This window comes from Sesamum indicum, linkage group LG5 (genome assembly GCF_000512975.1).
Source record: "Sesamum indicum cultivar Zhongzhi No. 13 linkage group LG5, S_indicum_v1.0, whole genome shotgun sequence".
In the NCBI taxonomy this organism is placed as follows: Eukaryota; Viridiplantae; Streptophyta; class Magnoliopsida; order Lamiales; family Pedaliaceae; genus Sesamum; species Sesamum indicum.
The window spans coordinates 13,199,309-13,220,530 of record NC_026149.1 but is presented as its reverse complement, the minus strand read 5'-3'; the positions used below and the strand labels follow the sequence as shown (position 1 = coordinate 13,220,530).

The window sequence follows — 21,222 nt, the reverse complement described above, 5'->3', positions numbered from 1 at the left end:
AATATTTATAATTAATGCAAACATCGGGGAACCCCTTGTCCTTTACCGTATAGATAATCAAGTGATAAATAATCTAATATTATGAGAGATTTGTAAATACTTTAATTTTTTAATATAAAATTGAAAAATAAATAATAGTATAATTTATTGAGATACATACATTTTTTTACAGGTTTTTAACTAAATAACTAAAAACTTGAGGACCAAACGTGCAATTTTTTTGAAACAAAATAGGAACACAGCGTACTGGGCTTAATATGGGCAGCTCCACACAGGATCTAACGGCGTCAAAACTTTTCAAATTAGGGCTTTTTAGCTCCAAAAACGCTCTCTCTGTATTCTTGTAGTTACGTATGCATAATATTGCCTTTCGCTGGACAGTGCTGGTTTAGAGTGTGTGTAGTGCGTGTTTTCTTTCATCTACAATGGCGAACGATGCTGATATGAGCGGATGGACTGATCTTCTGCATTCCTCTTCAAAGCTTATTGAGCAAGCTGCTCCTTCAGCTCAGTTTCCGCCGCTTCAGGTCTCAGTATTGAATTGTACCCGTGATAGTCGTTAATGTGGTTTTCGGTCTTAAGGTTGGTTTAATTGACTTGGCTCTGCGTTGTTATTGGTGGGAACAGAGGAATTTGGATCAGTTGGAGGCGCTGTCCAAGAAGTTGAAGGCGAAAACCCTACGAGCTGAAGCTCCTTCTCAATCTATTGCGGCCACTAGGTAATTATTTTTCTTAACCTAAACCTCATTACGAGTGTATGCATATCTCCATTTCTTAATTTTGTTTCTCCAGCAGTTATTTATGCTATGTTAACATTTTTTTAGTCGAAATTTCTTGTTTCTGCTTAATGCTGGAGAGGACTCAAGATTTAGCAGAAGAAGTTGAAAATCTAAATATTCAATGGAATCATATTTCCTCGCATTTCCGTTCAATAAATACAAATTTGAGAAGTTTTTTGAATGTTGTTGAGTATTAGGGGAAAACAGAATTGAACTACTTGCATAACTATATAAATCTCTTGCATAATTTATCTTTGCAAGCATGTCTTTCCTGTTCTTTTAAAATCAAATAAGAAAAAGGTCCTCTTTAGCATTTTGAAGTCTGGAGATATAGACATAGCTTGAATGTGCAGAGGATTAGTGGTGTAAGCAAGGGACAATAAATCAGTGACATACATGGTGTCGCAGCATCAATGAATGTGAATATATTATTTGACAGTGTTGTGCTTTGCATTTGCATCTTTTGTTTTCTCATAAATAAGTTGCTTTCACTCTACAGGCTATTAGCTCGAGAAGGATTAAACGCAGAGCAGCTTGCTCGTGATCTCAAGTCCTTTGAATTAAAGGTAAGTATTTCTTCACTGTTGAATGCTTCCCTACTTGTTATGGATAAGTGAATGTTCATTATAGGAGCTGATCTTTTGGACTGTAAAGATTTCCCGAGTAATACTCCTTTGAAGATGTCAGAAATATTTCCATTATTGGAGAGTATAAATTTTGAAAGTGTCTAGCTTTTCAAGTGTGCTTGAATATTATATTGATGTTATTTTTTCTTTGCTTGGTATTGGTGCTGAGTACTGTCTTCTGGAACTTTGCTGAAAATCATGACATGAGGTGTATCCTCAATTTTTCAATTTTTCTTTTTTGGTTTAATTCTGATACTTGTGCCTCATGATTATTTTTTTGCATGTGTTTCCATTTGCCTGCTTAAGACAACATTTGAAGATGTCTTCCCTGCTGAGGCTACAACAGTCGAGGAGTATCTTCAACAGGTAATTTCACCCTTCAGATATTTAAAGATTTTAGTCCTTAGTCCTTCCATGAGCAAACAGTGGAGCTGTTCAACTGATGTCCTTATAATGGGTATGTGATTGCTGCAACTCAGGTCCATGAAATGGCAACGCTCTCAGCTGTTCAGGAAGCTCAGAAGGACAATCTTAGAAGTTTCAATGATTATATGATGTCTGTTCTGGAGGTGACTATTTGAACTACAATTAATATTGACTTTGTATTGAAAGTAAATTATCTCATGTTGGAGATGTAAACTTAAGTTATTCTCCTTTTTATTTAGACTCTGTTTTCCATGTGAACTTTTCTTTGCAGGAGGACTGGCAAAAGGAGAAAAGGGATTTTCTGCAGACCCTGAGCCGAATTTCAACATTACCTAGAATTAATATTCAAGATTCTAGCAGTGGGGTGAGTCGCCAGGGTCAAATAGTGCCTATTACTTCCAGTCCTCCAGTTCCATCTGGTCCATCTAGTCTGGAGTCTTCAGCTCTAGCTAATAAACCTGTGATTGAAAGAAAGGCTGCTGCATATGCTGAAGTTGTGAAGAATCTTAACAGTGCAAGAGAGCATGGCTTACCCTTCAAAGTAAGAGATTAAGCCATAATTTTACCACAAAGTAAATGCTATCAAGTCAACATAAGCATTCAACGTAATAAGTTGGCTTGGTTTATTTTACTTTTACATTACTGAATCTGTTTCTTACATGTTATCTATTCTTAATTGCTTCCCTGCTTATTATAGTGACTTTGACTTGGTGTAACGTTAAATAATGCAAAACTAATTATACCTTTTTCTCAGCCTGCTGCAGCTTTCAGAAATGCGTATGACAGTCTGAAACTTGACTCATCTGGTGCAAAATCTGTTAGCATGCTGAAAATATGGCACCTAATTATGGTATGTTTGCACTCCAATGATATGATTATTTCTTTTGTATATATTCTTATTGATTGTTGTTTGCTATGTCTTTGTCACATGTTAAGGATCATGTTCATGAGAAAGAACTTGTGACACTGTTTGTTGTGATACTTTAAATTTGCAGGCATTAATGGGTGAGGACCCAACCGTTCGGCGGAATATTTCCAAAAGAATGTCCTTGGTCATGGGAGCACGTCGCCATCTGGAATGGGGACACGAAAAGTATGTTATGGATATGATTCAGAGTCATCCTGCACAGGTAATTCCCTTTAGTGTGCTCTTTTTGTTCTTTTGTTGTGGAATTATAAATCACCACCTTTTTTGGCTACCTTTTTGGGATTTGTGATGCATAATTGTATCGCTTATTTGGATTTTTCAATGAGTGAATGCAAGAATTGCATTAATTGCTTGAATGTTTAATCACTACCTCCCAAGTTGCTTGAATGTATTTTTCATGGTTTTATTGTCTGCTTCTTAATTTTTCACTTCTACATGAATCTAGATCATTTTATAATTTGAAGTTTATTACAGTTCATGTTTATCTGTATACTTGATTTGTAGGCTGCTCTTGGTGGGGCTGTTGGAAATTTGCAAAGAATCCGTGCCTTCCTTCGGGTTTGTCTGATACTGCCCTATAGCTGAAAATATGCAAGTGTACAAGCTTTGCAGAAATCGTGTACCTGGGTTATTTATAACTTGTTACGCTGTTTGTCTTACAGATCTGCTTAAGGGACTATGGAGTTCTTGATTTTGATGCCGGTGATGTCCGTCGTCAGCCTCCTATAGATACCACTTGGCAGCAGGTCTGTGACTACTCTTTTTAAGTTCATTCAATGGTCATTGAAGAAGTCCTTTGAGTGGTCTACCTCTGCAATATATTCTGGTTGCCCTGATTAACATACTCTATAGATACCATACCACTTGGCAGCAGGTCTGTGAATACTCTTTTTAAGTCCCTTACCCGGTAGACGGTCATTGAAGAAGTCCTTTGAGTAGTCTATCTCCGCAGTATGTTCTGGTTGCCCTGATTAACATACTGTTGGTGCATATTTTGAACGCTTTTCTATTTGTTCCTCTTTCTGAGAACTTCAATCATATTCAAGTGTTGTTGTCCTTTAGTAGCACTAATTTGAAATGCTTGACTTCAGAATCTTCTGCAAAATATGTGTTCATACTCTATCGTGTTTTTGATATACTTATATGAAAAGTATTATTTGAAGGAAAATGAGAGATAAGTAAGAGGAAAACTAGCATGGCATTTGGATTTTGTTGTTGCTACTTTATTTCAAACGAATAGCATGACCATCAAGCGTCTCCTCTCAAGAATTCTGTTGTTTTGGTAATTCTTGATTAAATGTTAGGTGAATTGGAACTTTGTTATTGTTGGCTAATGAATGCCGCAAAACTATTTTCTTTGCCCTGTTTAACAACAGATATACTTTTGCCTGAGAACTGGATACTATGATGATGCTAGAGAAGTTGCCCGTACATCCCGTGTCTCCCAGCAATTCACTCCTCTGGTACGTGCTATAACGTGGATTCCTAATTATTTTCCTCTACTTGTCTTAAGTGAATTAGCTTCCTATCTTGCTAGCTCGCTGAGTGGATTACTACTGGAGGTATGGTATCACCGGAGACTGCAGCTGCCGCTTCAGAAGAATGCGAGAAAATATTGCGGATGGTTGATCGAGTAGGGCGGCCTTCATATGACAAGAAAAAATTACTCCTGCACGCCATTATATCTGGTTCCAGGAGGCTGATAGACCGATTACTTAGAGAATTACCTACCATATTTAATACAATCGAGGATTTCTTATGGTTCATGTTGTCTGCTGTACGAGACAGCTCTGTTGGTTCCTCTACTTCCGCCCTTAGTGATGGACTGTCACCATACAGTTTAGAGGATTTGCAGGCTTATTTAAATAAGTTTGAGCCATCATATTATACAAAGAACGGAAAGGACCCTTTGGTGTATCCATATGTTCTACTTTTAAGCATCCAGCTGCTTCCAGCTGTTATTCATTTGTCCAAAGATATAGGAGATGATGGATACAGTGTGGATTCTGTGCATATATCAATAGTCCTGGCAGACTATGGTGTTCTTTCTGAAGGTTCTGGTTCAGGACAAAAAATGGGGGTGATGGATGCTTTTGCTGAGGCATCTAGCATAATTAGGCAGTATGGGTCAGCCTATTTGCGCCATGGTGACTTGTTAATGGCATTAGAGTATTATGTTCAAGCAGCTTCCGCTGTGGGCGGAGGGCAATTGTCATGGATTGGCAGAGGTAATGTGGATCAGCAAAGGCAGAGGACCTTGATGTTAAAGCAACTTCTGACGGAGATTTTGTTGCGTGATGGTGGTATATATCTTTTGCTTGGCTCAAGAGGTGCTGGAGAAGAAGGTCAGTTGGGAAGATTTTTGACTGATGGGAAGACAAGACAGCAGTTTCTGGTTGAAGCTGCTCGTCAGTGTCAGGATGCTGGTTTATATGATAAAGTAATCTCTGGTTACGCTTTTTAGATTTTTGACGTAAATTGATTATCCAAGTCTGAGTTGATAGCTGCATGATGATTTCGTCTGATCCAAGGACAAATCATTATTTTCTCTGAGTTATATGAAATTGCATGCTGATGATCTCCTCTTGGTTTGTGTCAAAATTGTTAGAATAAATATATGTTCTTGAAGACTTTGCAGGATCTGCTATTCAATATCTCTATCCTTGAACTCATTTTCTCTCAAATGGGGTCGCACAATTTACATTTATCAATTTAAATATTCTGCATCATGGAGAGTTGTTATTCTAGTAACATTCATTTCTCTGTTCCTGAACTCACTTTCTTTCCGGTGGATCCATTTAGACGTGTATGCCTTTCTTAATTGTACTTGGTAATTTGCTTCTCTCCGTTGGAGCATTTAGATATTTAAAGGAAGATAACACCTGTTTATAAACATTTCTTTGTGCTGCATTACTCGGTTGATTCTGGTGTTGTTCATGTTACCATTGGAATCTCCAGTTCTTTTCCTTTTTGCAGTATTTGTTTGATGTGAAGAATTTTATGATTTTGTCCGTACCAACCCCTTGTATTTATTTGATCAATGTTACTGTTGAATTCAGTCCATAGAAATTCAGAAAAGAATTGGGGCATTTTCGGCTGCACTTGATACAATAAACAAGTGTCTGTCTGAAGCAATTTGCGCCCTATCACGTGGTAGACTGGATGGCGAAAGCACGATCACTGGGCTTATACACTCTGGAAATGAGATCTTGGAAACATTCAAATATTACCCTGAGATCAGGTTTTTATGTCTTGCCCCTGTTTACTTTTCATATTAACTATCTTTGATACTTCCAAATCACTTTCTATACCAAAATTGTTCTCTCTTACATCCTATTCTGCAGTCCTCAAGAGAGAGCCAATGTAATGGAGCAACAAACTGTGCTAAGACAGCTAGAGGCGATACTAGCCATCCATAAACTCGCAAGGTCTGGAAACCAATTAGATGCATTGAGGGAGATCACAAGACTTCCATTTCTCCCTCTGGATCCAAGGTCGGCAGATATGGCGACCGACGCATTCAAGAATTTGTCACCACACGTTGAAGCGTGTGTGCCAACCCTCCTCAAAGATGCCCTTCATTGTTTGGATAATGTTGTTGACACAGATGGATCACTTCGTGCCTTGAGAGCAAAGGTGAGTTCTGCTTTATTCTTTGTGCCGGCTGTTATTTTCAGAATCAGGATCCTCTTATAAGGGAGTGCCACTACTTTTGCAGATCGCCAACTTTCTTGCTAACAACTTGAATAGGAACTGGCCTCGTGATCTGTACGAGAAGGTTGCCCGAAGCTTGTGAATGTTGTAGTAGTAGTAGAAGCTTGATTGTACCTAATATCCCTGCGTTTTTATTATGCATTTACTACTTTACCGGAGTTAGTATCCAATGTTTAAACGGGCTGTACGATGTCGAGGAATCACAACGCGTTTTAGTGCCTTATGAGATCACGAAAGTAGTGAAGATTTGCTATCTACCTATATTCCTGAAGCGGTTCCTGGTGTAAGGTCTTAGTAGAATAATTTTTCCATGGGGACGTTCTTGTTTAACTATCGAATGAAACGGAAGTCGCAGCACTGGGGCTTGAATTTCCATCCTGCAAAATACCTCAATCTAATCCATTCTGTTTGTTTTTAATATTTGCTAGCATGAACCTTACACTGTCTGAATTAAATATATATATATATATATATATATTGACAATTTTTATATGAGATAATTATACCCTCTTTTTCTAAAATTTGATATAATTACATGTAGACATTCTGTGGTTTCAAAAATTACTTTTAGCACTCTTGAGATTTGCTTTCATTTAATAAATAAGTTTCTCTATTAGTTAAAATTTACTGAATTTGTTGATATTAACAAAAAGATTAGAGAAAACATTTATAGTAATCTTTGATTGATTTATTACAGTCTAAATAAATTTAATTATGATCAAATTATTTTTATACGTCTTTATGTGTTAATGCATGTGAGAAGGTAAATCTTCACTGTTATAAGGGGAGTTTAGTTCGAAAAAAATAGTTTGATCAGCAATAATTAGTCAATTGAGGGTAAATATTAATTTTCATTGAATTTTTTTTTTGTGTGTTTAATATCAATAAATTCAATAAATTTTGACTAATGAGGGGCTTATTTGTTAGATAGAAGCAAACTTTAAGGCGCTAAGCGTAATTTTTTAAATTATAAAAAATTTAAATATAATTACATCAAACTTTAAGAGAGAAGTGTAATTGTCCCTTTTGATATATGCATAGTTTTGGGTGGAAAAGTTGTATGTGAGTTTAGTTGACATGAAATCTATAAATGTCAAATTGTAGGCTTAACGACTTAAACATTATGAGTTGGGTGTCGTTTTTTCATTCTTGGAGGCCTTGCTACCATGCTATTATGTGATGTTATACGTATATGTATATAATTATAGGGTGAATAGCAATATATCCCTCTGTGATATTGAAAATGAGCATATTACTCCCCTATGAAAAAAATATAGCAATTTATCCCCCTATGATTTTTAAAATGAAGCAATTTACTTCCATGTATATGTAAATTGTTCTATTTTAAAAAATATAGGAGATAAATTGCTATTTATTTTTTCATAAGGGGGTAATTTGCTCATTTGCAATATCACAAGGGGGTTGTTCGCATTTTCTCCTATAATTATATACTATTTATTAAGATTCAAGACCTTAACCTAACCATCTTTGTAAGACAAAATACAAGTTTATCAGAATGATCTTAGTTATTTTTATTTCTTTCATAAATAATTATATTTTTTTATTAATTAGTTGTTTTAGTAATTTCTTATTCATGTATACTTAATATTGTTATATTGTTTCAGTATCGACCAGTAATTATTTTTCTTTTATTTAGTGAAATAAAGATAATAAATACTTAATTATGCATACGGATTCAATTTGCTTTAATTATTAAATATATAGTATGTGTTTGATGTGTGTAAATTTGTATTTCTAGAAAAAAAAAATTTCATTTATTTTCATAATCATGAGATAGTGTGTGGGTATTCCACTGCTGCTTAGCTCTTTCTTCTTTCTTTATTTTCTCACCATTTGTGGTTTTCTCAAGCTTTTATTGGCAGAGTCGAGAAACCATCGAATTTGTTATCTGTAATTTTCATACGTTAGCTTCTTCGTTGGAAACCCCCACTGTCCCAAGGCACTGCTTCTCCGTCTGTTGATCCTGATGCTGCAATCTGAAACAATGGAAGCTAATGCTGATGCCTTGGAGAGCTTGAGTTTTGGTGAAGGGACATATGATTTTGATAGTGATTCTGACTGTTGTGTCGAGGACTCAGTTGATGATGAGCTTTTCTATGCATCTGGTGATATACCCAAGTTGCAGTTTAGGTACTCTTGAAAAAGCAGATTGGTTATTTGGTCGGAAACCTTTTCTGGTAGTAATTCCTGGACTGGTTGTAAACATTGATATTTACTCTAAGGAAAGAGGCATCAAAGAGTTTGGAATGGCTTGGGTGCTGGAGAAAAAGGGTAAAATGTGGACCACAACTGGGATAGTTCGTGATGGAAAGACTTACTGCTCAATTGAAAAACTTTGTATGTGATTCTACTCTCTCATTATTTCTAAGCAATGCTATGTTTTGGTTCTTATGAACTATGTTGTTCTTGGGCTAATTTATAGTTATCATCATCCTAAGGGAGCAAGTACTTATGATGAAGCACCCAGAATTGGAAAAGTAGCAAACATAGTGAGTATTTAAACGATCGTTAGTAATGGATGCTGAGTTAACTAACAACCTTAATCAGAAACTGATGCTCCCGATTATGTAATGACCATGACAACAGACTGCATATTAATTTAACTGTGATTGAAATGCCGAGTGTGTGCATATATACAGACACAACGTAAATACTGCACAAGTTTTGAATTTTTTTAGCTCTGATTTTGTAATAGGTGCTGATTCTCATAAACAAGCACAACCGCCTAAGCTTGTTCACATGAATGGTTGCTATAGATTGATTTCACCAGTTGTTCTCTTTTATCTACTATTCTGATCTTGTGAACTTTCAATCTTCTAATTCCAACAGGTGTAATTTTTCTAGTGGCGAAGGGATGTATGTTTTGCATGCAGAACAGCAGTTGATTCCAGTTGAGTGATTGATAGCAACACTTGCTGCTATTTAGATAGAGATGGGGATTGTTATCGTGAACACTAACTGTATTTGGGGGATGATATATAAGACTTGTGTTGTAGGTATTTGGCTGAAGTTGGTGCATTGGATATATTGAATGGCAATGATACCCCCTTTCTGTTGAGTGATATATATGGAAAGTTAGCAGAAGACAAGAATAGTAATGGATGTTCTTGGGAGTCTTTTGAAGTCTATCGGCACCTGAAGTTTCTTGGTTACATAGTTGGCCGCTATGGTGTCCCTTGGTCTATGAAGAGTGTTAAGATGAAAATGCATGCTCAGGAAGGTATGGTGGAATATGACAGTAGTATGGTAGGGGATCAATAGACTACAGTTTCATCACAGAGATGTTTGGTAACTTGCATTTTGGTGAAACCAGACCAATCTTTGGTGTTTATCTTCCTAACAGCAAGTTTAAAAGTCTTGTCCAGGCACTCTGTCTTTTGTGCTCTGCCTCACCAGGTAACTAACTTGAGCAACATCTCTTTAATGAACTTTACCTTACACATAAGAGAATCAGGTTTAGACAATGTAATTTTGGTACATTATAAAGTTAAATGATGAATGCTGGCTTAGAACTAAATCTGGAACTTGAACTCATGTTAAGTTTTGGCTAGAGCAGATTGTTGTCCTGGTAAATTATTGTTTCAGGATCGAGTGCCATCTAAATCATGAATGAGACGGATTATGCATATGATTAGCTGTAGATAGTCATTGATACATCTGGAAGGAAATCTAGCATGTGTGTCCAAAACTGAAGTCACTGATATCATATTCTGACCAACTTTATGTCATGCGTGCACTTAGAAACTCTTTATTTTGCATACGAGAATCCTGCTTGAAGCTCTCTATTCATTACCTGGCCCACATTCCTCATAGTTTCTTCACTTATCACGCTGAGAATCTCGAAATGCAAACAAGCTTTATTGTGGACTGACAATTCTATATAGTAGGCATTCTTACTAGTGAACTCTAGCTTTATCAACTGCTAGTTTGCCTTTTTCAACGCTTTCGTTTAGATATGCTCTTGATAAGACCTCAGGTTTGGTCACATATCCGACAATGGCTTGGGATTAACCGGCGTATGTTCACCCTGCACAGTGCGGTGAAATGGCTCAAGAAGGAGAAAACCGGCTCCTCCGTTCATAACAAAGCGCGACACCTAGCTTTGACATGCACGGTCCACACCCTTTGGAGGCATCGCAATGAAGTCATTTTTGAGGGCACAAAACCCAGTCCCGAGGGGCTTATCATTTCAGGCAAGATCACAGTCTATAGGCTCCTCTTGACACTTTTCCCACACGGTTTAATTGCTCTTTAAACTTTAGTGTGGGTCCTTTTGTATCACTCCGGGTATGCCCGGAGTACTCTGTAAATATTATTGGATGAATGAAAACTTACATTTCACCCAAAAAAAGAAATTGAGGACCTTGAGACACGCTGTGGTGGAAGTCCTCTAAAGTTCTGTATTGTGGAGCACGGGCGGGTCAGTTTTTTGTCCTTCACCAAAGTTGAGTTGCCTATTCTTCCATGATCGTTTTGCTTGGATCCTTTTCGGGTAGCTATAAGATGATATTATTATGTTGCCGCAGTTGAATTTAGATGATTATTGAGCCAATATTTGTAACCGCACTTATAAGCTTCCATATAGCTTTTAAGAGATGACAGATTGTGTCTTATGAATAGACAAGAACATCTGAGTGTCTTGTTACCTAACTAGTGCCTATTTTCTTGTGCTAGAATGTACTAGTAAACTTGTTATCTTCTGATGGATTGGTTTATTATTAATGTATGGATGTTCTTCATTATTATTCATTCTTTGGATTTCGATTCCTTTTCGTAGGAAAGATTATAAAAAAATATTCTTAATCTAATCGCATTTGACATTCTATTAAGTCGTTTTCATACATAAAACCACAATATATACCAATTCAAACACATTTTTATTCTTTCACGTCATTTTGTAAGAAAAGCTATAAAAAGAGTACTAATGCAAACATGTTTTTATTTCTTACACAATATATAATACAAAAACAAGAACTCACTTGAAGATAATGAAAACCAAAAAAAAGAGGCATAATAATAAGTTTCCCAGCAGGTTATTCTATCTTATTATATGGGCAACAAAGGAATCCAACTCCAGTCGAGAAGCACCGCCAGGCTCAATCGCCTGTCGCAGGGTGGCAGCCAAGTCCTCTGCCCTCTTCCGTACCTCATTTCCTTCTTCCGACGCCATTAACCTTCTTACTGCATTCTCAATAGCCGACGCTTTCACAAGTTCCGTCCTCTGTTCCCATTCCATAACAACAATCCCCATTTTCAGTACTTGTGTTACGAACAATGTGTTTCTTGGTTGGTCTGAATGCATCGGCCAGGCTGCTATAGGCACTCCCATAGTAATGCTCTCTATGCATGAATTCCACCCACAGTGGCTCATAAATCCACCTGTTGATTTATGGGCCAAGATCTCCGGCTGTGGCGCCCAATCTCTCACCACTTTTCCCACTTCCTTCACCCTTTCTTCAAACCCTTCTGGCAGTTCAGCCCTTCTGACTTGCCCGTCAAAGATGTCGCCTTTATCGGCATCTCTCAGTACCCAAAGGAACTTCACTTTGCTCTGCTCTAGCCCCAAAGCCAGCTCTTTTATCTGTTCATCTGATAGCGAAACTGTCGTTCCAAAACTTACATAGATGACAGATTTTGGCTCCTGTTGATCAAGCCATTCTAAGCATTTGTTTGCAGGTTTGGCAGCGGAAGATAACTTGGTAGGAACAATCGGCCCTATTGCCCAGGTCTTCCTGTTCCCACCACTCTCTTCTTTTTCCAGTAAATCCAGATAAGGGGCTTCTATCAATCTGCAGGTATTGAATAAATCTCCAGCTCTGTACCTCAATGGCTCTGCGTGTATAGCAACAAATTCCAACATCTTTTCTGGTATACATCCTTGCAAAGAATGCAACTCTTTCAGGCGCTCTGCTGACGAGTCGAGTACGCCTTCCCCAATGAAAAATGCTTGAGAAAATGCGGGAATGCAGTTGAATGCATAGGACTCTGCATTATGGATTGAGATGACATCCTGAACCACTGCAGCCATCAGGAAGTCGTGAACAACGACGACTCTTTTAAACTTCTCAGACATTTCCTGTAGATATGCAGCAAATGGTTGTCGTAGGCTCAATGAGGCATTCCATGCTGGCTGCAGCTGTTCAGGGAACTTGCTTGAGGAGTTGGGGTCCGGTGGAGGAGAGGCGAAAGGCGGAACAGGGATTTCGTGGAAGTGGATTTTAGCCACGTCTAGAGGGTTCAAGCCGTTCACACGAACTCTGGCTTGACGGATGTGGATGGCAGAGCTGATGTAGAAAACAGGCAACCCGTATGAAGATATCAGGCATGAGAGCTGCATCATCTGATTGAGATGGCCTTGAGCTGCAAGTGGAACCATGATCACAGCAACTTGTTCCATACTAGTATGATCATCGTGTTGGCTCTGTTGATTGCTCAAGCTGCCCATTTTGAGTGAAGTTAATTGAGCAGTTCTCAGCTAATGAGTTATATAGAGAGTTGTTGAATAGGGTGTACGGAATTAAGACACATGTAGATTTAGCCAAGCCCAATCATTTATAGAGAAAATGTGATATACTTGCTATGTGATTGGTCCTGAACTAGACACGACAAGTACAAATCGAGTTGTGCGGCCGTAGCATAATATATTAAGAGCACATACAAGTCGAGTTAAATTGAGCCGACTATATTGCTTGTACAAATATGTTTGAGTCTACATTCAATTAATCAGATCAAGTTCCATCAAAATTCTAAATTTTTATGGACCTCAAATTTAAATAATATTTTCTTTTGTGGTTATGTGTCATTTCAAAATTTTGTTCTTGTTTCGTATTTTTATCAGTCCTTTCTTCCTCACCATGTTCCATGGCTTGTTTGGAAGACAACTCAAAGGGTTAACAGCCACACAAGTTTGTTATGGCTGTGGGCAGAGATGAAGAAACAAACACGGCAGTAGAGTCCAAATTACCCTTTATTTTAAAAAATATAAATGAATAAATTGCTATATATTTTTTTATAGGAAAATAATGTGTTTATTTTTAATATTATAGGGAATGAATTCATAACAAATAGGAGCTCATGAAACAAATTTTTTTAATAAAAATAATCGGACCTTAACAACTGAACTAACAATCGTTATCCCATCACTATTAAGAAACTCTGAAAAGACGGCTACAATACAATTTCTATTACTTTATGTGAAAATACTTGACGTAATTAAAAGTAATGAAACAGAAGTCGCAGCACTGGGGCTTGCATTTCCATCCTGCAAAATACCTCAATCTAATCCATTCTGTTTGTTTTTAATAAATAAGTCCATTTGTTACTCAAAATTTATCGAGTTTGTTGATATTAACAAAAAAATTAGAGAAACATTTATATTAATATCTGATTGGTTTATTACAGGTTAAATAAATTTAATTATGATTAAATTATTTTTATACGTCTTCACGTGTTAATGCATGTGAGGAGGTAAATCTTCACTGTTATAAGGATGGTTTAGTTCGAAAAAAATTGTTTGATCTGCAATAATTGAGGATAAATATTAATTTTCATTGAATTTTTTTTTTGTTTAATATCAAAAAATTCATTAAATTTTGACTAATGAGAGACTTATTTGTTAGCTAGAAGCAAATTTTAAGGGCGCTATGTCTAGTTTTTTAAATTATAAAAAATTAAAATATAATTACATCAAATTTTAGAAGAGGGTTTTTATATATGTATAGGTTTTGGTGGAAGAGTTTAGCTGACACGGAATTTATAAGGGTCAAATTGTAGCCTTAACGACGTATACATTATGAGTTGGGTGTCGTTTTTTCATTCTTGGAGGCCTTACCACCACACGAATACATTGATGTTATACGTATACGTATATAATTATATACTATTTATTAAGATTGAACCATCTTTGTAAGACAAAATACAAGTGTCCCAAGGGCACTGCTTCTCCGTCGCCGTCGCGTCCGCCGTCTGTTGATCCTGATGCTGTAATCTGAAACAATGGAAGCTAATGCTGATGCCTTGGAGAGCTTGAGTTTTGTTGAAGGGACATATGATTGTGATAGTGATTCTGACTGTTGTGTCGAGGACTTAGTTAATGATGAACTTTTCTATGCATCTGGTGATATACCCAAGTTGCAGTTTAGGTACTCTTGAAAAAGCAGATTGATTATTTGGTCGGAAACTTTTTCTGGTAGTAATTCCTGGACTGGTTGTCAACATTGATATTTACTCTAAGGAAAGAGGCATCAAAGGCACGGTGGATCAAAGAGTTGGGAATGGCTGGGGTGCTGGAGAAAAAGGGTAAAATGTGGACCACAACTGGGATAGTTCGTGATGGAAAGACTTACTGCTCAATTGAAGAAACTTAGTATGTGATTCTACTCTCTCATTATTTCTAAGCAATGCTATTTTTTTGGTTCTTTTGAACTATGTTGTTCTTGGGGTAATTTATAGTTCAAACACAGTAAGTAGTTAAACGATCGTTAGTAATGGATGCTGAGTTAACTAACAACCTTAATCAGAAACTGATGCTCCCGATTATGTAATGACCATGACAACAGACTGCATATTAATTTATCTGTGATTGAAATGCCGAGTGTGTGAATATATACAGACACAACCTAAATAGTGCACAAGTTTAGGTGCTGATTCTCATAAACAAGCACAACCGCCTAAGCTTGTTCACATGAATGGTTGCTATAGAGTGATTTCACCAGTTGTACTCTTTTATCTACTATTATGATCTTGTGAACTTTCAATCTTCTGATTCCAACAGGTGTAATCTTTTTAGTGGCAAAGGGATGTATGTTTTGCACACAGAAAAGCAGTTGGTTCCAGTTGAGTAATTGATAGCAACACTTGCTGCTATTTAGATAGAGATGGGGATTGTTATCGTGAACACTAACTGTATTTGGGGAATGATATACAAGATTTGTGTTGTAGGTATTTGGCTGAAGTTGGTGCATTGGATATATTGAATGGCAATGATACCCCCTTTCTGTTGAGTGATATATATGGAAAGTTAGCAGAAGACAAGAATAGGAGTGGATGCTCTTGGGAGTCTTTTGAAGTCGCCGCTGTGGTGTCCCTTGGTCTGTGAAGAGTGTTAAGATGGAAATGTGATGCTAGGAAGGTATGGTGGAATATGACAGTAGTAGGGTAGGGGATCAATAGGCTACAGTTTCATCACAGAGATGTTTGGTAACTTGCATTTTGGTGAAACCAGACCAGTCTTTGATGTTTTTCTTCCTAACAGCAAGTTTAAAAAGTCTTGTCCAGGCACTCCGTCTTTTGTGCTCTGTCTCACCAGGTAACTAACTTGAGCAACATCTCTTTAATGAACTTTACTTTACACATAAGAGAATCAGGTTTGGACAATGTAATTTTGGTACATAATAAAGTTAAATGATGAATGCTGGCTTAGAACTAAATCCGGAGCTTGAACTCATTTTAAGTTTTGGCTAGAGCAGATTGTTATCCTGGTAAATTGTTGTTTCAGGTTCGAGTACCATCTAAATCATGAACGAGACAGATTATCCATATGATTAGCTGTAAATAGTCATTGATACATCTCGAAGGAAATCTAGTATGTGTCCAAAACTGAAGTCACTGATATCATATTCTGACCAACTTTATGTCACGAGTGCACTTAGAAACTCTTTATTTTGCATACCAGAGTCCTGCTTGAAGATCTCTATTCATTACTCGGCCCACATTCCTCATAGTGTTTCTTCACTTCTCACGTCGAGAATCTCATGCAAACAAGCTTTATTGTGGACTGACAATTCTATATAGTTGGCAGTTTTACTAGTGAACTCTAGCTTTATCGACTGCTAGTTTGCCTTTTTCAATGCTTTCGTTTAGATATGCTCTTGATAAGACCTGAGGCAGACTTATAGACATACTTACATGATGGGTTATTTAGTGGCCACCCACCATCCAAACAAGAAATTGAGGTCCTTGAGACACGCTGTGGTGGAAGTCCTCTAAAGTTATGTATTGTCGAGCACGGGCGGGTCAGTTTTTTGTCCTTCACCAAAGTTGAGTTGCCTATTCTTCCGTGATCGTGTTGCTTGGATCCTTTCCGGGTAGCTATAAGATGATATTATTATGTTGCCGCAGTTGAATTTAGATGATTATTGAGCCAATATTTGTAACCGCACTTATAAGCTTCCATATAGCTTTTAAGAGATGACAGATTGTGTCTTATGAATAGACAAGAACATCTGAGTGTCTTGTTACCTAACTAGTGCCTATTTTCTTGTGCTAGAATGTACTAGTAAACTTGTTATCTTCTGATGGATTGGTTTATTATTAATGTATGGATGTTCTTCATTATTATTCATTCTTTGGATTTCGATTCCTTTTCCGACGAAAGATTATAAAAAAATATTCTTAATCTAATCGCATTTGACATTCTATTAAGTCGTTTTCATACATAAAACCACAATATATACCAATTCAAACACATTTTTATTCTTTCACGTCATTTTGTAAGAAAAGCTATAAAAAGAGTACTAATGCAAACATGTTTTTATTTCTTACACAATATATAATACAAAAACAAGAACTCACTTGAAGATAATGAAAACCAAAAAAAAGAGGCATAATAATAAGTTTCCCAGCAGGTTATTCTATCTTATTATATGGGCAACAAAGGAATCCAACTCCAGTCGAGAAGCACCGCCAGGCTCAATCGCCTGTCGCAGGGTGGCAGCCAAGTCCTCTGCCCTCTTCCGTACCTCATTTCCTTCTTCCGACGCCATTAACCTTCTTACTGCATTCTCAATAGCCGACGCTTTCACAAGTTCCGTCCTCTGTTCCCATTCCATAACAACAATCCCCATTTTCAGTACTTGTGTTACGAACAATGTGTTTCTTGGTTGGTCTGAATGCATCGGCCAGGCTGCTATAGGCACTCCCATAGTAATGCTCTCTATGCATGAATTCCACCCACAGTGGCTCATAAATCCACCTGTTGATTTATGGGCCAAGATCTCCGGCTGTGGCGCCCAATCTCTTACCACTTTTCCCACTTCCTTCACCCTTTCTTCAAACCCTTCCGGCAGTTCAGCCCTTCTGACTTGCCCGTCAAAGATGTCGCCTTTATCGGCATCTCTCAGTACCCAAATGAACTTCACTTTGCTCTGCTCTAGCCCCAAAGCCAGCTCTTTTATCTGTTCATCTGATAGCGAAACTGTCGTACATAGATGACAGATTTTGGCTCCTGTTGATCAAGCCATTCTAAGCATTTGTTTGCAGGTTTGGCAGCGGTACATAACTTGGTAGGAAGAATCGGCCCTATTGCCCAGGTCTTCCTGTTCCCACCACTCTCTTCTTTTTCCAGTAAATCCAGGTAAGGGGCTTCTATCAATCTGCAGGTATTGTATAAATCTCCAGCTCTGTACCTCAATGGCTCTGCGTGTATAGCAACAAATTCCAACACCTTTTCTGGTATACATCCTTGCAAAGAATGCAACTCTTTCAGGCGCTCTGCTGATGAATTGAGTAAGCCTTCCCCAATGAAAAATGCTTGAGAAAATGCGGGAATGCAGTTGAATGCATAGGACTCTGCATTATGGATTGAGATGACATCCTGAACCACCGCAGCCATCATAGGGTCGTGAACAACTACGACTCTTTTAAACTTCTCAGACATGTCCCGTAGATATGCAGCAAATGGTTGTCGTAGGCTCAATGAGGCATTCCATGCTGGCTGCAGCTGTTCAGGGAACTTGCTTGAGGAGTTGGGGTCCGGTGGAGGAGAGGCGAAATGCGGAACAGGGATTTCGTGGAAGTGGATTTTAGCCACGTCTAGAGGGTTCAAGCCGTTCACACGAACTCTGGCTTGACGGATGTGGATGGCAGAGCTGATGTAGAAAACAGGCAACCCGTATGAAGATATCAGGCATGAGAGCTGCATCAGCTGATTCAGATGGCCTTGAGCTGCAAATGGAACCATGATCACAGCAACTTGTTCCATACTAGTATGATCATCATGTTGGCTCTGTTGATTGCTCAAGCTGCCCATTTTGAGTGAAGTTAATAAGCAGTTCTCAGCTAATGAGTTATATAGAAAGATGTTGAATAGGGGGTACGGAATTAAGCCACATGTAGGAAATTCTTTGGACTAGATTTAGCCAAGCCAAACATTCATAGAGCAAATGTGATGCACTTGCTATGCGATTGATCACTTCTCCTGAAGTGTACATCGATTATACGATAAGTACAAATTGAGTTGTGTGGCCGAGCAGAATATATTAAGAGCATATACAAGTCGAGTTAATTTGAGCCGACTATATTGCCGTAACAAATATGTTTGAGTCTTCATCGAACTAATTGGATCGAGTTGGATCAAAATTCTAAATTTTTATGGACCTCAAATTTAAATAATATTTTCTTTTGTGGTTATGTGTCATTTCAAAATTTTGTTCTTGTTTCGTATTTTTATCAGTCTTTTCTTCCTCACCATGTTGCATGGCTTGTTTGGAAGACAACTCAGTTATGTAGGATGTGGACACGTGGTTATCAGAATAAAAGGGTTAACAGCCACCAAAGTTTGTTATGGCTGTGGGCAGAGATGAAGAAACAAACACGACAGTAGAGTCCAAAGACTCTGTTGGAGTTTCGTTACGTCTTCACTTCATGCAGGAATTTTGTTTCCATCAACTTGAAATGTGTGCCTTTTAACAAAAAGACCACACAAAAATCTGAAAACTTTTTATGGACAGATCTGGATTTCGAAATACAGAAAATTTTAAATGATTTAAAATTTATTAATATTTAATGGAATAGTAATACTTGGAATTTGATATAATGATAAATATGTTTTAATTATTTGAAAAAATATAAATATTTTCATAATTTTAACGTCAGTACAGCAACAAGCTCATACTGAAAGTTTTCAGTAGATTTCATTTAATTTTTTATATAAATTGACCAAAATACCCTTTTGAATTATAAATAATAGTTTTACATATTTTTTAGATTTTTCTAAAATAATTCTATGGACTAATATATCCTATAAATTATTTATTTTACCACCCTTAATTTTTCTTACATTTTATTAAACATATCAAAAAAATAAAATCAACAAGGGTAGAATAGTAATTTCTACCTCACCATCTAGGGACTGTATAATTATTTTTTACTTGAGAAGGGTATTTGTATTTTTTGAAACAATAAGAAGGTATTCATAATTATGTCAAACTTCAGAAGAAATACCTATGATTTACCCTATTTAACAAATATTAGTTTAAATTTTAGAGTTGGGTTAAATGCATTTTACACCCCTAAAGTGTGCCACCCTCATCAATTACCCTTTTAAACTAATTAAAGAAACTTTTACTTACCTCTCTATCTCTGTGATAATCCTTTAATCGTTGGCTATTGATAATATGATATATTCACTTATATATAGATCAATTTGAATTCAAGTTTATTCAATTATGATGTTAATAAATTAATATTGGGTCAGTCACCTATTGATCAATGTCAGTACTTTTTTATTAAAATAAATTTATAAATTCGCGTTTGGCCATTACACTATATGCAATTCTAATGACAAAAATATCGCAAGCGGTTGTCGAGCCTACTACTTTGACACCAAAATGTCAAGTGAGGTAATTTCGAGATTAATGGGGTTATCTTTTTTTTTTTTTAAGTAGTTACTCTATTTCGCCCCTTAAACTAACCCTAAATAGAAAATGTTAAGCCTGTCAATTGGTACATAATGCGTAAACCCAAACCCATTTGGATAGTTTTTACCCAAACTCATCCCTAATATTCTTACATCAGATCTCGACACTGACACATACCTAATGTAATAGTTTTTTTGTGTATGGGTAGAGCTCTAAAGTAATCGTGGGTAAAATTTTAATATGCAAAAAATGTATTTTTATTCATATCGAATTTATAATCTTTTTCTAAATCAATATGATTATTTATACACTTAAATTTAAAATAATTATTTGGTATATAATTAATTTATACTAATTCGGTATTAATTTATAAACATCGTAGTTGAATAAAATTTTTAAATAAATTGATATATTTAACTATAAATACATTAAGATTAGAGATATAGTTCCATTGAAAACGTCCAAAACACAATTAAATAATTAATTATCTTTAAATTACTATTATTTTAATTTTATTTATAATAAATTTGAGCAGTCTCGACATTACTCTCTATGACATACTATCTCACAGATACAGTTTAGATCGGGGAAATTATTTAAAAAATGTAGGAAAAAAAAAATTAAGAAAGTGAGGTTGTTTTAAAACATTTAGAAAAGTAAGTGGCACCGCGGTGCCACAATTTTTATTTTTTTAAAAAAAAATTCTATGTCACCGCGGTGACTGACCGCGGTGGCTCAATATATTTAAAAAAAAAAAAAATTAATGAGCCACCGCGGTAACTGACCGCGGGGCTCCTATATTACCAAAACAAAAAAAATATTTAGTTGTTAATTGCCAATTCACATTGAATTGAATGTGAATTGGCAATTAACATTTGTGAATTGGGCCAATTGGCCCAATTCACAAATGATTTATTATTTATTTTTTATAAATTAATTATATTTAATTAATTTTTAAAATTATATTAATTTTAAAAATATAATGAAACATACAATTGTAATAGTGTATATATTTTTTTATACAATTTTAAAAAAATACAATGAACCATACTGATAAGTTTGCGACAGTGTTGGAACCCTTCGATTGAAAC

The 21,222-nt window shown here is 36.4% G+C and overlaps 3 protein-coding genes and 1 pseudogene across 4 annotated transcripts; 2 read left to right on the top strand and 2 right to left on the bottom strand.

Moving 5' to 3' along the window:
- Positions 297 to 6,848, top strand: LOC105162559 (nuclear pore complex protein NUP93A). Its single transcript, XM_011080614.2, has 15 exons — positions 297 to 527; positions 628 to 719; positions 1,279 to 1,345; positions 1,712 to 1,771; positions 1,885 to 1,974; positions 2,103 to 2,372; positions 2,586 to 2,681; positions 2,827 to 2,961; positions 3,264 to 3,317; positions 3,422 to 3,505; positions 4,136 to 4,222; positions 4,297 to 5,199; positions 5,819 to 6,000; positions 6,104 to 6,395; positions 6,478 to 6,848. The coding sequence occupies exons 1-15, from the start codon at positions 426 to 428 to the stop codon at positions 6,553 to 6,555; spliced, it is 2,592 nt and encodes an 863-aa protein (XP_011078916.1). The 5' UTR covers positions 297 to 425; the 3' UTR covers positions 6,556 to 6,848.
- LOC105162555 (zeatin O-xylosyltransferase-like) lies at positions 11,405 to 13,095 on the bottom strand. The gene has a single exon (XM_011080612.2). It carries the CDS (start codon positions 12,937 to 12,939, stop codon positions 11,533 to 11,535), a length of 1,407 nt encoding a protein of 468 aa, XP_011078914.1. The 5' UTR covers positions 12,940 to 13,095; the 3' UTR covers positions 11,405 to 11,532.
- On the top strand, positions 14,309 to 16,851 carry LOC105162556. 2 transcript variants are annotated; one of them, XM_020693766.1, is made up of 3 exons: positions 14,309 to 14,635; positions 14,728 to 14,859; positions 15,268 to 16,851. In XM_020693766.1, coding segments are annotated over exons 1-3 (279 nt in total). In that variant the 5' UTR covers positions 14,309 to 14,489; the 3' UTR covers positions 15,269 to 16,851. The 2 variants fall into 2 exon arrangements, with proteins under 2 accessions (XP_020549425.1, XP_020549426.1); XM_020693767.1 differs by having other exon boundaries at positions 14,310 to 14,635; positions 15,435 to 16,851.
- LOC105162557 lies at positions 16,998 to 18,752 on the bottom strand (annotated as a pseudogene).

What these genes read in the sequence shown, in the direction of transcription:
- LOC105162556 (XM_020693766.1), top strand. Translation starts at nt 14,490, where the DNA reads ATGGAAGCTAATGCTGATGCCTTGGAGAGCTTGAGTTTTGTTGAAGGG. An exon ending in ATACCCAAGTTGCAGTTTAG is followed by an intron (nt 14,636 to 14,727) that starts GTACTCTTGAAA and finishes ATTTACTCTAAG; the next exon opens with GAAAGAGGCATCAAAGGCAC.
- LOC105162559 (XM_011080614.2), top strand. Translation starts at nt 426, where the DNA reads ATGGCGAACGATGCTGATATGAGCGGATGGACTGATCTTCTGCATTCC. An exon ending in AGCATGGCTTACCCTTCAAA is followed by an intron (nt 2,373 to 2,585) that starts GTAAGAGATTAA and finishes CCTTTTTCTCAG; the next exon opens with CCTGCTGCAGCTTTCAGAAA. An exon ending in TTCAGAGTCATCCTGCACAG is followed by an intron (nt 2,962 to 3,263) that starts GTAATTCCCTTT and finishes CTTGATTTGTAG; the next exon opens with GCTGCTCTTGGTGGGGCTGT.
- LOC105162555 (XM_011080612.2), bottom strand. Translation starts at nt 12,939, where the DNA reads ATGGGCAGCTTGAGCAATCAACAGAGCCAACACGATGATCATACTAGT.